We start from the raw sequence: 13,799 nt of genomic DNA on the forward strand, positions 1-13,799 counted from the left end.
CATTATTCATAATAGCCAAAAAGTGCAAACGACCCAAATATTCATCCATGGACAAATAAAATGTGGTACATACACTGGAATATTATCCAACCATAAAAAGGAATGAAGTGGGCTTCCCTGGTGGCGCAGTGGTTGAGAATCTGCCTGCTAATGCAGGGGACACGGGTTCGAGCCCTGGTCTGGGAAGATCCCACATGCCGCGGAGCAACTAGGCCCGTGAGCCACAACTACTGAGCCTGCGCGTCTGGAGCCTGTGCTCCACAACAAGAGAGGCCACGATAGTGAGAGGCCCGCGCACCGCGATGAAGAGTGGCCCCCGCTTGCTGCAACTAGAGAAAGCCCTCGCACAGAAACGAAGACCCAACACAGCCAAAAATAAATAAATAAATAAATAAATGTAAAAAAAACCCAAAAAACAAAAAACTGTTTAAAAAAAAAAAAAAAAAAAAAGGAATGAAGTACTGATACATGTTACAACATGGATAAACATTATGCTAAGTGAAATAAACCAGATACAGAAGGAAAAAAATATATATATATATATGGTTTAGGAGAGCCTTCAAAGCACAAGCGTAATACCATTCTCATTTGAAGTCATGGATCAGACAGAAGATACCAAAGTCAAGGTTACAGAGGCCACCACTGATACTGATGTGGAAATTCTGCTCTCCTGACAGGGATACCCTGCTCGGGACCAGGCCCAACGATGTAGGCAAGAGGCACAACTTTATAATTAACACAAGGGGCCAGGAAACTGTACATACAACAAATGCCAGTTCGGGTGCTGGTAACTTTTCTTCCTCAGTCTGTCTGCCTTTTTGTTCCTTACCTCCCTCTTGCTGAGTCTACAAATTAGAAGGCGAAGTGAATGGATCTTCATTTAGCTTTAGGACTACATAAAACAGAAATTTCTAATACCACAGAATCCCAATGAACTGCTGAGAATCCCCAAAGGACTCAAGGATTTGTTGTATATTCTTCAGGGTCGTGGCTGCGTTCGTGGACACGGAGTATGACACTAAACCTTGCCAGTGTCCGCAGGGAAAGCTGAAACCAAAACGAGAATGTTCCAGGAAAGTAGTTTCTACCTTCAAGTGATATAAGATGATTCCAGTGCTCAGAAGGTCGTCATCGATGCCAATTAAATGGGGCAGCTCGGAATCCAAAACAACCCCAATCCCTTCTTTCCTCAGGGCCAGAGTTTGTTCCTGAAATCAGGAGGGAAAGAAAAGGAAAAGGTTACTTTGAGGAGAGAAAACTTCGTATTAGGTTCTCTTTAGAGTGTGAAAATGAACAATGTTTTACTTCTCACCAAAAACACTGCAAGAAAAATGGATTGTAAGCTTCATGTTGAAATCCTGGCATATGGTGGGCAAAGTGAGCTTGGAACATACAAAAAGCTCATAAAGTGAAATAAATTTATTGCCTGATACAGATTCATACATATATATATATATATATATATATATGTATATATATGAATACACACATGCACACAGATATATATATGAAGCTAAGCTCAAACCCTGCCTTCTTTAGGAAAGGTTCTAGGACCACTAGACCAGAAAGCAATCTTTCTCCCTCTTCAGAACCTTTATTTCACTTAATACCTAGACGTCTCCTGACTTGTTGGTTCTTCTTGCCAGTTACTAGGGTCAAACTGCACATGGCCCTGAAAGCAACCCTTTCCTGTGCATTCGCTACCGTGCACCAGAGATACCTGACCCGCTGTGCTCTGCATCACCTTCTATCCACTGATCATTCCCACCTACACACAAATCTGCTACAGAGCTCCCATCAACCACCACCACCACCACCTCCCTTGGCCCTGCATCTCCCTCCAGCTACCACAAATTTCTCTGTGCCCCTTTAGAGAAAACCACCTCCAAAGAGTTCCCTACTTGTGGTCCTCTAGTTTCTCCCCTCCGGCTCTTTCTTGAACCCACTTCCATGGAGTCTTTCATCCCAGGGACTCTAGTGTCTACAGTCACTCCCTTGATGATCTCATCCTGACTCCTGACTTTACCTGCAATCTACACAGTTGTCCCTGGGTATCCATGGGGGATTGGTTCCAGGACCCCTGCGGATACCAAAATCCAAGGATGCTCAAGTCCCTTATATAAAAGGACATAATTTGCATATATCCTACGCACACCCTCCCCTATATTTTCAATCATCTCTAGATTACTTGTAATACCTAATACAACATAAATGCTATGTAAATAGTTGCAAATATAGTGAAAATGCTATATAAATATTTGCTGGAGCATGGCAAATTCAAGTTTTGCTTTTGAGAACTATCTGAAATATTTTTTCTCTGAATATTTGTGATCGGTGGTCGGTTGAATCTGTGGATGTGGAACCCGCAGACACGGAGGGCTTGACTGTATGCCGACAACTCTCAAATCTAAATCTGCAGGCAGACCTCTCCCTTAAAACTCCATCCTCGTGTATATAAACCTGCCTACCTCGGTATACCTGTGGGGCTACCAAGGAGGCAGCTCAAACTTAACACCCTGAAAGACCAGCCCTGATGCCCCCTGCCTCCCAAACCTGCACACTAGCCCTTCTCGGTAAACACCAATCTTCCTTACAGTTGCTTGGACCAAAAAGCAGGCTGTCCTTTGCTCCTTTCTCTAAACCCTACAGCACTCGGTGTTGACTCCACCTTCAAAATATGCCCCCAATCTGACGACACACCACTGCACCACATTGCTGCCTGGCCCCAAGCATCACCACCCTCACCGGGATGGCCTCAGTAATCCTGGCCACACCCACTCGTGCCCCAGCCAGAGTCCACGCTCTCCCCGGCAGCCAGACACACGGCAGGGCAGGCCGCTCCTTTTCTCGGGTCAATTACACGGCCTCCTCTTCTCTGAGTAAAACCCAAAGTCTCTGCAAGGGTCTACAAAGCTCCAAGTGACCTCACCCCTTGCTGACCTCCTGCCGCTTGCCCCCTGCTCACTCCTCTCCCGGAACCCCGGCTCCTTGTTGTTCCTCAAACTTGCCAGCCGGCCCTCACCTCAGGGCTTTGGTCATTGCTGTTTCCTCTGTTCCTGTCTACTCCTTCTCTTCCCCTAGAGCGGGGCTTCCCAACCTTGGCACCACTGACATTTTGGAGCAGATGATTCTCCATTGTGGGGGGCTGCCCTGGGCACTGGAGGATATTTAGAACATCCCTGGCCTCTACCCACCAGATGCCAGTAACACACATCCCTCCTCCGAGGTTGTGACAACCAAAGATGCCTCCAGACACCGATAAGTGTCCCCTGGGGAACAAAATGTGCCCCAGTTGAGAAGAACTGCCTTCAATTCACACATAACTCAGCCCTCATTTCCTCTGCTCAGAAGCCACCCTCCCCATCGCCCCATACAAGACAGCAGTCACCAACCTCTCTTGTCCTGATTTGTTTCTCTCTTCGCAATTATCACTCTATGATATGTTATATACAAGTTTATCACTTGTCTCCTGACTAGAATGTAACCCAATGCCTTATTTCGTGCCTGACACAGAGGAGCTCCTCAATTAATATCTGTCAAGTGAATGAATGAGTGGGTAGATACTCAGAGTTCAGAGAAACGCAGGAAGGAAGTTCAAGAGCAACCTCGCAAGGAAGAGACAGAGAGGCCCTTCACCATCAGGCCCATCTGCCCTAAGACAAAAAAAACCCTCAGAATCCAGGCTTTGAGGCAATTCCCAGGTGGAAAGCAGACAAACCCCGGAAGAGTGAAGGTGTAAACTGCAGCCTTGAGGTCGGGCTGTGCTGAGTTGAGACGGGGGCCCACCCAAGAACAGGACACTGTGCTGTGTGACCACAGGCTGATGGAAGCAGCAGAGCAGACAGCCCCGGGGCTGCTAACGGGGACTCCGGGTCAGGGATGTTGCGAGCGAGCCTCTCCCGCACCCACTCCTGCGACAGGACACGCTGAGCACAGCACAGCTCCGGACTCCAAAGCCCAGAGCTGCCCGAAACAAAACCGGAACGCCTCACGTTCCTGGATCAAATAAATGGATTCCGTATCATTTAAATATTAGAACAGTCTGCGAAGCCTGCCATTCTCTCGCTGAAGAATTCAGAACCTCACAACCTTGCAGACAAGGGGCCCCTGGGAGGTTCTGGGAAAGGGCCGGGGGGAGAGAGAGAAGTCCCCAGCCTTCACCTCTGCAGACACTGGGGTCTCCACCGCACACACGCGGAGCTGGAGTCAGGCCAGAGGGCAATGGAGCGGAGTAAGAAAAAAAGATGCTTTAGAAAATAAATAAATAAAAATCACCACTTGAGGGAAAGCAATTTAATTTAACAACCATTAAATAGATACACAGAGAAAATGACCAATGCATAACTTAAATTCAAGAAAAGGAAATGAAGCGTATCACTGTTCTTCAATTACTTCTCTTATCAGACGGGCTTCCTCTCCGGGGCCCAGAACCTCAGGCTTGGAGGCCGGAGACTTCGTTCATCCTGATATGCTACACCAAGGCCCTTGCAAATCCTGGCTAAAATGAGCCCTCTAAATAAACCAACCCCGACTCCTGCCTCTCCGATATTGGTAGAATTCGTGCTTCTCCTCTTGCCCACAGAGCTCAAACTGAAGTGGAAAGTCTGTGATTTTTCTTTTTAAAGATATATATTACACTGGAGAGTTTAATCATACAGCCCCATCTCATCAAACAAGGCCTGCTAGCTCTGAACTGTGACGGCACTGCACACACGGTAGGTGGCGCCTGGCCATGGATTGCTCCAGGCTTCCAGGTCCGTGTGAGAAGGAGAGGAACTGTTCTCCTAAGTCCAGAGACATATGTATTTTCTTTCTGCATAAAAGTGGACGATATCCCAAAAGGGGGCGGGGGGAGGCAGTATTTTAAACTCTAATAGCTCCCACTCAAACTAGAGAAACTGTTTTGGACTACATCACAGTTTAGTTTGATATTCTTTTTTTTTTTTTTTTTAACCCATTGAAAAGCACTTTTTCTTCCTTCCTTAAAATAAGTCTCATAGACTTAGAAATTCATTTGAAATTCATAACTTCAGAGCCATTAGGTCAAAAGCATTACTTGTCCCCACCCATCCCCAATACACACACACACACACACACACACACACACTTCCATACATAGAATGGGTAAAACCTGAATTAAGAGAAAGTCTCTCAGGATTGGGAATGGGGGCATATGAATTTATGATTAATGCTGCCCTAAAGCTCTATGACATTCAAGCTGCATTCACTATATGATATTATAAAAGTGTCACCTCATAAAACTAAAAACGGGGGTTTAAATCATTGCTCGAGTGAAAAAGTAATTTCAGACAAAAATATCTATCACTTATAAAATATTTATTGAGTGGCCCCTACTGTTATACATAATTGATGAAATACCTCTTTGATAAGATGGAATATTTAACGGAGCAGAGCTGGCGATCCCTTTCCCAACTCCAGGCACACGGGCTCCCAAAGAAAGAAAGTGGTCAAATATGTATAGCTGCACATATTTTGTATTCAAACAAAGCTTTTGGCAACCAATATTTGTATAAAAAGGAAACTACCGCCTGACAAAAAGTATAAAAAGACAGTATCCGCTCAAACATTATGTTCATCACATTTCCAAAAATATGTTCAATAAGTTTTTTTCAACCCCTAAATCTAAAACCTGTGTTGAGGGCTGAGATGGTGGCAGCAAATCCTCTGGCACATGCCGGCGGTTCAGGTGAGTGGCAGGCAGGACTGCTCAGATCAAAGGGAGAAGCCACAAGGGCCTGGCTCAGTGGGCGTGTCCCATATAACCCCCATACCCCTTCATTAGACTCAGCAGGAATCCTCCCTCTTTTCATCACAATATCACATCTTAAAATCCAGCACTGGGGACTTCCCTGGTGGCACAGTGGTTAAGAATCCGCCTGCCAGTGCAGGGGACACGGGTTCGAGCCCTGGTCCAGGAAGATCCCACATGCTGTGGAGCAACTAAGCCCGTGTGCCACAACTACTGAGCCTGCGCTCTACAGCCCAGAAGCCACAACTACTGAGCCCGCACGCCACAACTACTGAAGCCCCCGCGACTAGAGCCCATGCTCTGCAACACGAGAAGCCACCGCAATGAGAAGCCCGAGCACCGCAACAAAGAGTAGCTCCCGCTCGCCGCAACTACAGAGAAGCCTGTGTGCAGCAGTGAAGACCCAACGCAGCCCCAAAAAATTATTAATTAATTTAAAAAACAAACAAACAAATATCCAGCACTGTGTCTGTCAAAATGCAACAAACTTCCTGAATAAATAGGTGAAAATCAAGACAAAAACTTGTCAATAAGAAGCCTATGTTTCCCTTTCAAGAAGCCTTCCTGAGAGCTAGATCTTGCTTGGGAAATACTGGGAAAATTTTGGTGACATATCCGCCCTACCTGAACTAAGAGCTCTCAAAGGGCAGAAACTGTGCTTCCTCACATGGAGTACATGGGGGGAATATGGCTGCACCAGGCACAGAGCAGTCACTCAAGAAGTGCTGATTATTCGGCACTGTCAGTTGTAAGTGATTTTTACATGAATTTTTGTTGTTATTGTTGTTGCTAGCCAAGAATTAAAAGTCAGAATTTTTCTGGTGGAAACTCAGGCTAGGAAGAATCATGTGCTTCGCTAACTCGGAGAGTTGTATGGAGTTGCCTCACAGCAGAAAGAGCACTTAACTTCTGCAAACCCAAGGCCGACAACACTGATCAGAAGAGGAGGGGTCACCACAGCCAGGGCTTAGAGCACCTGCCCAGTGCGGGTATGAGGAGGAGGGAGGGGGTCAGGCAGACAGGAGGACTTTCATAAAAAATGAAATTATCCTTTCTCTAGCATAAATACTTTTTAATTTAAAAAAAAAATTTGTATGTGACTTCATTTGAATTTAACAGAAGGAAAAGCAACTGAAGTATTTGTTGAATTTCAACCAAATGTTTCTTCACTACAACAGACACTAAAATATGCTTCTAAGTTAAGACATTACGAAACATATTTAGAGGTTGACAGCACTGTGTCTATATTTTTTCCTCTGTGTTTTGGTTTTAAGTACCATTCCCCAAGCTTATAGATGTCTGAGAATATCCACCTTCTGCCCTTGCACCTGAACGACATCGAAGCTGTGTCACTCTGGGTCGTGTTCATACCTCCTCACTCAGAATGTTGAGTTGGCTCCACTCTCTTCAGAAATTAAATGCTTCACTGAGGAAATATGAAGCTAGTCTGACTTTTGGTCTATGGCAGATAATTTGGTTTTCTGCCTGGATGTCTGAAGATTTTTTCCTTTACCTTTGAAATTCAATAGCTTAATTAGGATAGGTATTGGTGTTAAACATTCTGTTCTCTGAATTTTCCCGTAACAGGATACATTCTTCTAATCTGCAGACTCAGTTCTTTTGTTTGTTTCTTTTTCATTTCCTGAAAGTCACCTTGTTTTATATTCCATTTTCTGTTTCATATGTTGACTGTCTACTTCAGGGAGGCCAATTATCCTTATAGTACATTGTCTTTTCATCTTTTAGCTTCTGATTGCTTTAATGTCATGATCACTTCACTTGTGTTCACTGAGACTATCAAGCCTTTAATTTTTAGTAATTTGGTTTCAGTGGCATCTATTCTTTCCTTTGGTATTTCTAATTTTATTTCTTGGTCCTGCAATGGTTGTTGTTTGGGACCTCAGTCTTTCTGTAGATCCTGCAATCTCTCTTTTTTCATCTCATTCTCCTTTAATCATCTTGCTGTGTTTATTGAATTCACATTTCTCATTAACTTGTTCCACAGAATGAAACAACTTTAAGGACTTCCCTTCTATGCCTTGAGGTATGGTTTCATCTAGCTCTGGATGCTTTGTCTTTTACATGCTATATCCCCTTTTTTTCTTTCTCTTTGTCTATCCATCTGTCCGTCTATCCGTCCATCCATCGCACTTATGTTTATATAACCGCCTCACTTTTTTTCTTCATCTGTGTGTGCTCAGGTGTATCTGTCCGGAAATTCTGCTGCTCTAACACAGGATGGGCAACTCCTTGACTCTTTTCCTACTGCTGCCCCATCTGTGATCTTTCCGGTTTGAAGACTGAGTGGGTCTGTGTTCTCTCCACCGTTCTCTAGCCAGATTGAGTGACAGGGCCAGGAGGTCTCCACCGAGGCGCGGTAAAGGCTTTGTTCGAATTCCTGGGCTCTGGCCTCTCTTAACAAAGGTCATTAAATATCCTCCACCGGGCGCCTTCCTCCTGCCTGAGAGGAGAGCCCACTGCAGTGGGGACACTGGCTCTCAGGTTCCCTGGTCTCAGAGACTCAGCTCTGCTTTCCACTTCATCCCAGTTGCCACCAGCAGCCATTTCTATGACTCCTCCGTAAGAAGAGGAAAAGCACCGTGTTCCTCCCCAGATCTGAGGGCGTGGGGAGGGCTTCTAGAATCCTCACTGACTCAGCTCCTGAGGTGCAGGCTTAGGAATCCCACCCCAGCCTCCCCTCCTCAGCGGCCAGCGCACGGGCCTCTTCATCCGCTTCCTGTTAGTGAGCTCGTGGAGGTGTTTCTGCTGCGGGGTGGCATGTTTGCTTTTTATTATTATCTCTTCATTTCTTTGAAACGTGTGATGTCATCTCCAACGCCTATTCTCCAAAGTCAAGAACAGGTATTCAGCTGGCTACAAAAAGGAAGAAAACAAGGATGCTCCGGGTTTGGGGGGAGGGGTCTCTTGAGCAAAGGTACGGTGGCAGAAAACATGGGCACATACGCAAGGCACCACTGGACATTCATTTAACTGATAAACCCGGTCCGGAAAGCCAGGCCGATGGTCATTATTTGATTCAGAAACCGGGAAGGCACTGAGAATTTTGAAAACAGGAACTGGCTGATACTCAGAAGATGTACCTGGCAAGGATGTGTGGGATGACTAGGAACAGAGGGAAGAGGGAGGCGGAACTGGGAAGGAAGGAATAGCTTGGTGGACGCTACGCAACAAATAGTTTAGACGGATGAACCTTAAGTAAAGACACCCTTCTCAACTGTTTTACATACCCCTCTTAATGAGAAATAAGGAAACTGGGGAGTTTGCAAGAGTTGCAAAAGTCCGATAAATATCAGAAAGATCTTTATTGCTAGGAAGACAAAATCCTGACGGTTCCCAGTAACACTTTCCAGACAGCTCACCAAGTGGATATTGTTGACATTAAAAATCGCTCACCAATTTGACTAGCAAGTGTTGTCAAGTAATTTGCATGTGTCTTTTATAATATACAAATGGTAAATAGTCATTGTCAACACAAACCAATTAGCTCTGAAATCCTGAAAGTACACACATCGGCATTCACCCAGAAGCTACAGTCTCTCGTACATTCTCGTGCACAAAGAAAGAATCCTGTCCGTCTAACAGAGGAAGGAAACAGCCACCAAGATTACCAGAGAGTCGATGAAGCTGTGCTTCAACCACCATCCCACCTTCCTCCACCCTTTGTTCATGTAACCTGAGCCAGCGGTGATGAAAAGGAATAAGGATCTCCCCTTGACTTTCCTCCAGGAAACAACTTTTTATTCTTGCTATGCTCCCAGAGAGCATGGCGAGGTGAAGAAAAACAACATTTGCTGGCTAGACATGTTCCATGTCCCTGCAAGGCTGACTGGTAATACGTAAGCCTTCGTGTGAGAGCTCTATTAATGCTCTTGGAATGGTAAAAGATTTTCTTAAATTATAAACACAGGGAAGGGAAAGAACAGTCTGTGGGAGTTCAGGACTGGAAATCTACCTACACTGAAAAGGTCTGGCAGGTACCACAGACCCAGAGAGGCCAGGGAGGACCAGGAATCAACCTTCATCAGCATGAGGATTAAGGAAGGAGATGGTTCTGGTGAGAAGGCAGAATTAGCAATCCACAGGTTGAAAAAAGAAAGGAAGGATCAAGTGGGTCAACCTAGAAGTCACCCTGTTCTTCTCCTTGCCTCTAACCCCACAGCCAACCATCAGTGGGTCTACCCGCATGGCAGCAAAATCATCCAGGACCTTCCGTCTCCACCGCCACTGCCACCACCACCTCCTGCCTAGTCTCTGACATCCCCCAACTGTCCTTCTGCTTCCTCTCTTGCCAGCCTACAGTCTGTTCTCCATGTGACAGCCAGAGCCTTCTTTCCAGAATGTCAAGAGGTCACACACAAAACTCTACAATATTCTCATGCGTTTGGAATAAAGTGGCACCAGCAGCTCACTTCGTCTGGCCCCTACCCACCTCTCCAACCTCACCCCCTCTACTCTCCACATGACTCCCAATGCTCCAGCCACAGTGGCTTCCTCATTCCCACTGCAGGGCCTTTGCACACGCTGTCCCCGCTTCCCCAGGAAAGTCTCCCGTAAATCTTGTGGCTGGGCCCTCCTTGTCAGTCAGCTCTTACCACACATGCTGACTGCTCGCTAAAGATCAAAGACACCAGTAAGGTGGACAAGGTCCTTGCTCACGTAAAGCTCACCTCCTAGAGAGGAAGCACACCCCTCCTCCTGCCCCCCCTCCCAGGGACATTCCATCACTCCACCTGGCTTGCTGTTTTCAGAGCACCCCAGTCTATCAAAATTATGTATTAGTGTATTGTCTGTCTGCTCCTCCAGAAAGCAAATAGTGGGTCCAGGACAACACGTCAAGAACAGGGAATGAGAGAGCAGGCTGGGGTCAGTGAAAGGCAAACTATCGCTCTGACTCCAGGGCTTAGACTGTCTCTCATCAGTCCTATTTGTACGTTCCCTGCCAGGCAAAAGCAGCTCCTGAACCTCAAAAGAATGCTTAAAATGGCCAGAATAAGTCAGAAGCTTACAAGGGAATGTTGTTTACATATGAATGGATTCCAAAAGATAATCATCATAAATAATTTAACAAGTGTCCACAACATCTGTACCTAGCATGCATCAGGAAGTTGATATCAGATTGGCACCTATTACATCATAAAAACTGAAGCAGGAATGCAAAAGCCTTGCTTGCAAAAGACTTTCAGATAATCCACATTATAGTACCTGCGGTCAAAAGAGACACACTTAGGGCTTCCCTGGTGGTGCAGTGGTTCAGAGTCTGCCTGCCAATGCAGGGGACACGGGTTCGAGCCCTGGTCTGGGAAGATACCACATGCCGCGGAGCAACTAGGCCCGTGAGCCACAACTACCGAGCCTGCACGTCTGGAGCCTGTGCTCCGCAACAAGAGGGGCCACGACAGTGAGAGGCCTGCGCACCGCGATGAAGAGTGGCCCCGCTTGCCACAACTAGAGAAAGCCCTCGCACAGAAACAAAGACCCAACACAGCCAAAAATAATAAATAAATAAATAAATTTATAAAAAGAGACACACTTAGATAGTCCCAGACTCATCCGGGCAGAAACAGGAAGGGAAGAACCTGACTACCTCCTCACCTCCCCGGTACCAGCAAGCCGACATTTCCTGGCATTGTTGGAAGTCAGCCCCTAAACAGTAAATAGAATTAATATTGTCCTTTTAATGAACAGAAGCTCTTGGGGCAGTTCAATTTCCACTACACCTCCCACTGCAGAAACATCATTCTTTATCTGACGCTGAACAGCTAACTGCTGGCAGGCAGTTCAGAGAGATGCTATGTACCTCTTTCTGATGAAACAGTCCTCCGCTCGCTGAGCAAATCACCCAGATGTCGGTATTTAAATTATGCAAAATGCATAATACCGATTAAAGAAATTACGTGTGAAAATATGCAAGAGCAAATTTCCTCACATTAATATTTAACTAGACTTTTTAAGTGGAGCAGGATCTTGTGAACACAAGTACTTTGGTATATTTGACCTAAATGGAAGCCCAAAATACTCAGGAGCGTTCACCAGAAGGTTCTACAAGGGCATTTTTATATAGTACAAACTTTAACCCAAGGTAAGAAAGCAGAGTGAAAGGATCACTTTAAGTGGTGTGCTGTAACCCAGAAAGCTTCAATCTGACATTGGCCTTAAACTTCGGTCTTGTAAAGCTGGCTTACTCTTGTTTCTTACCCACGGAAATACATCACACTTGTCTCCGCCTCCAGCCTTTGCTCAAGGGATAATGGCTTCTTGGGACAGCTTTCTAGTTCTTTCCCCTCCTGAATCTTACCCATCCTTCCCCTCCCCAGGGAAACACGTAGAGCCACGGGGGACCCTTCCTCTCAATGACCACAGTTACCTGGCCTGATCACCTGCATCTTAGTCAAAAATGACTAGTGCCTTTATATCCATACACACTGCTTGTTTCAACTGCTAAACCAGTAGGTCACTCAAGGAGTTTCTAAAACACCATGCCTGAGCCCTGCACTGGTCCTTTAAGTAAGCCCTGCACTGGTCCTTTAGGCATCTCATTTAAAGATGGACCCGGGTATGGGTATTTTCTTAAGCTCCCAGGTATTTCACATCCATAATTTTCTGTATCCCCCAAAGGACTGACACCTCTGTTCTGCTGGGTGCACCCTGAGGATGCCCGAAGGGTAAGTGCTACAGTTTATCCTCCAGCCAGCTTCTTCTGCAACTCATTCAGCCCACACTTATGAGCATCTGCTACTACTTGCCAGGTAAACTTAAAACTGTCTGCTAGATTACATAGAAAATGACTTCAGTTTCTGTTTAAAATGTGTATGAAGGGTATATACACATTTGATTCAAGTGTGTGTGTGTGTGTTAGCTTGGGCTGCCACAACAAAATACTAGAGACTATATGGCACAGACAACAGAAATTAATTTTCCACAGTTCTAGGGGCTGGGAAGTCCAAGATCAAGATGTCGGCAAGGTAAGATTTATTCTGAGGCCTCTTCTCTTGGCCTGTAGGAGGCCACCATCTCACTGTGTGCTTACGTGGCCTTTCCTGGGTGTGTGCACACAATGGGGGAGAGAGAATGATAAGGCTACAGGCCTTTTGGATTAGGATCCTATCCTTATAACTTCACTTAACCTTACCTTAATTTCCTCCTAAACGCTCTAACTCTAAATACAGTCACACTGAGGATCAGGGTTTCAACACATGAATTTTGGAGGGAAACAATGCAGTCCACAGCAGGGTGTGTGTGTGTCTAATATATACATCATACACTTATAAATGCAGAATATATCATAAATACAATAATTATATATGAGAAAGAGAGAAGAGACAAACAGAGAGATACTGAGCCTAACAGAGACATCGCAAATTAGAAACAGAGATTATTATCTCTGGGTAGTTTTTTTCTTTATACTTTTTCACTTCCCAAATTTTCTATAACAAACACACTTGTAAGTAAAATAATACAGGTAATAGAGATTTTTAAAATAAAATAAAGGAACATACTTCCATATGAAATTTTTAAAACTTATTTCACTTAATTTATTCCAATTTATTTTATTTAAAATATATTTTACACAATCTCAAGTAATCTCCAAGGCTGAGTTTTATTGTATGTTATATCACATTCTGAAGATGGAATTCTAAAATGATGACACAAAAATGCATCAGCCAAAACTGAAAGCCCAGAAACCATTTCTCCAAAAGCCCTCAATATGGAAAATCTGCCCACAGCTAACATCATATTCAATAGTGAAAAGCTAATAGCTTTTCCTCTAAGATCAGGAACAAGACAAGGAAAAAGAAATAAAAGCCATCCAAATTGGAAAGAAAGAAGTAAAACTGTCTCTACCTGCAAATGACATGATATTATATATAGAAAACCCTAAAAACTCCACTGAAAACGTGTTATAGCTAGTAAATAAACTCAGTAAAATTTCAGGACACAAAATCAATATATACAAATAAGTTGCATTTCTATACCCTAATAACAAACTATCAGAAAGAGAAAGTAAGAA

At 44.7% G+C, this 13,799-nt stretch overlaps 1 protein-coding gene across 8 annotated transcripts in view; it reads right to left on the reverse strand.

The window, feature by feature from the left end:
- KIF16B (kinesin family member 16B) overlaps positions 1–13,799 on the reverse strand; it is a 291,300-nt gene that overhangs the window by 158,199 nt on the left and 119,302 nt on the right. For all 8 annotated transcript variants that reach the window (XM_082428587.1, XM_082428585.1, XM_082428582.1 and 5 more), the window contains exon 13: positions 1,089–1,208. In XM_082428587.1, the coding sequence (XP_082284713.1) occupies positions 1,089–1,208 (120 nt within the window). The remainder of the gene's footprint in view (positions 1–1,088; positions 1,209–13,799) is intronic.

This window comes from Balaenoptera physalus (genome assembly GCF_965194825.1).
Source record: "Balaenoptera physalus genome assembly, chromosome: 16".
NCBI lineage: Eukaryota > Metazoa > Chordata > Mammalia > Artiodactyla > Balaenopteridae > Balaenoptera > Balaenoptera physalus.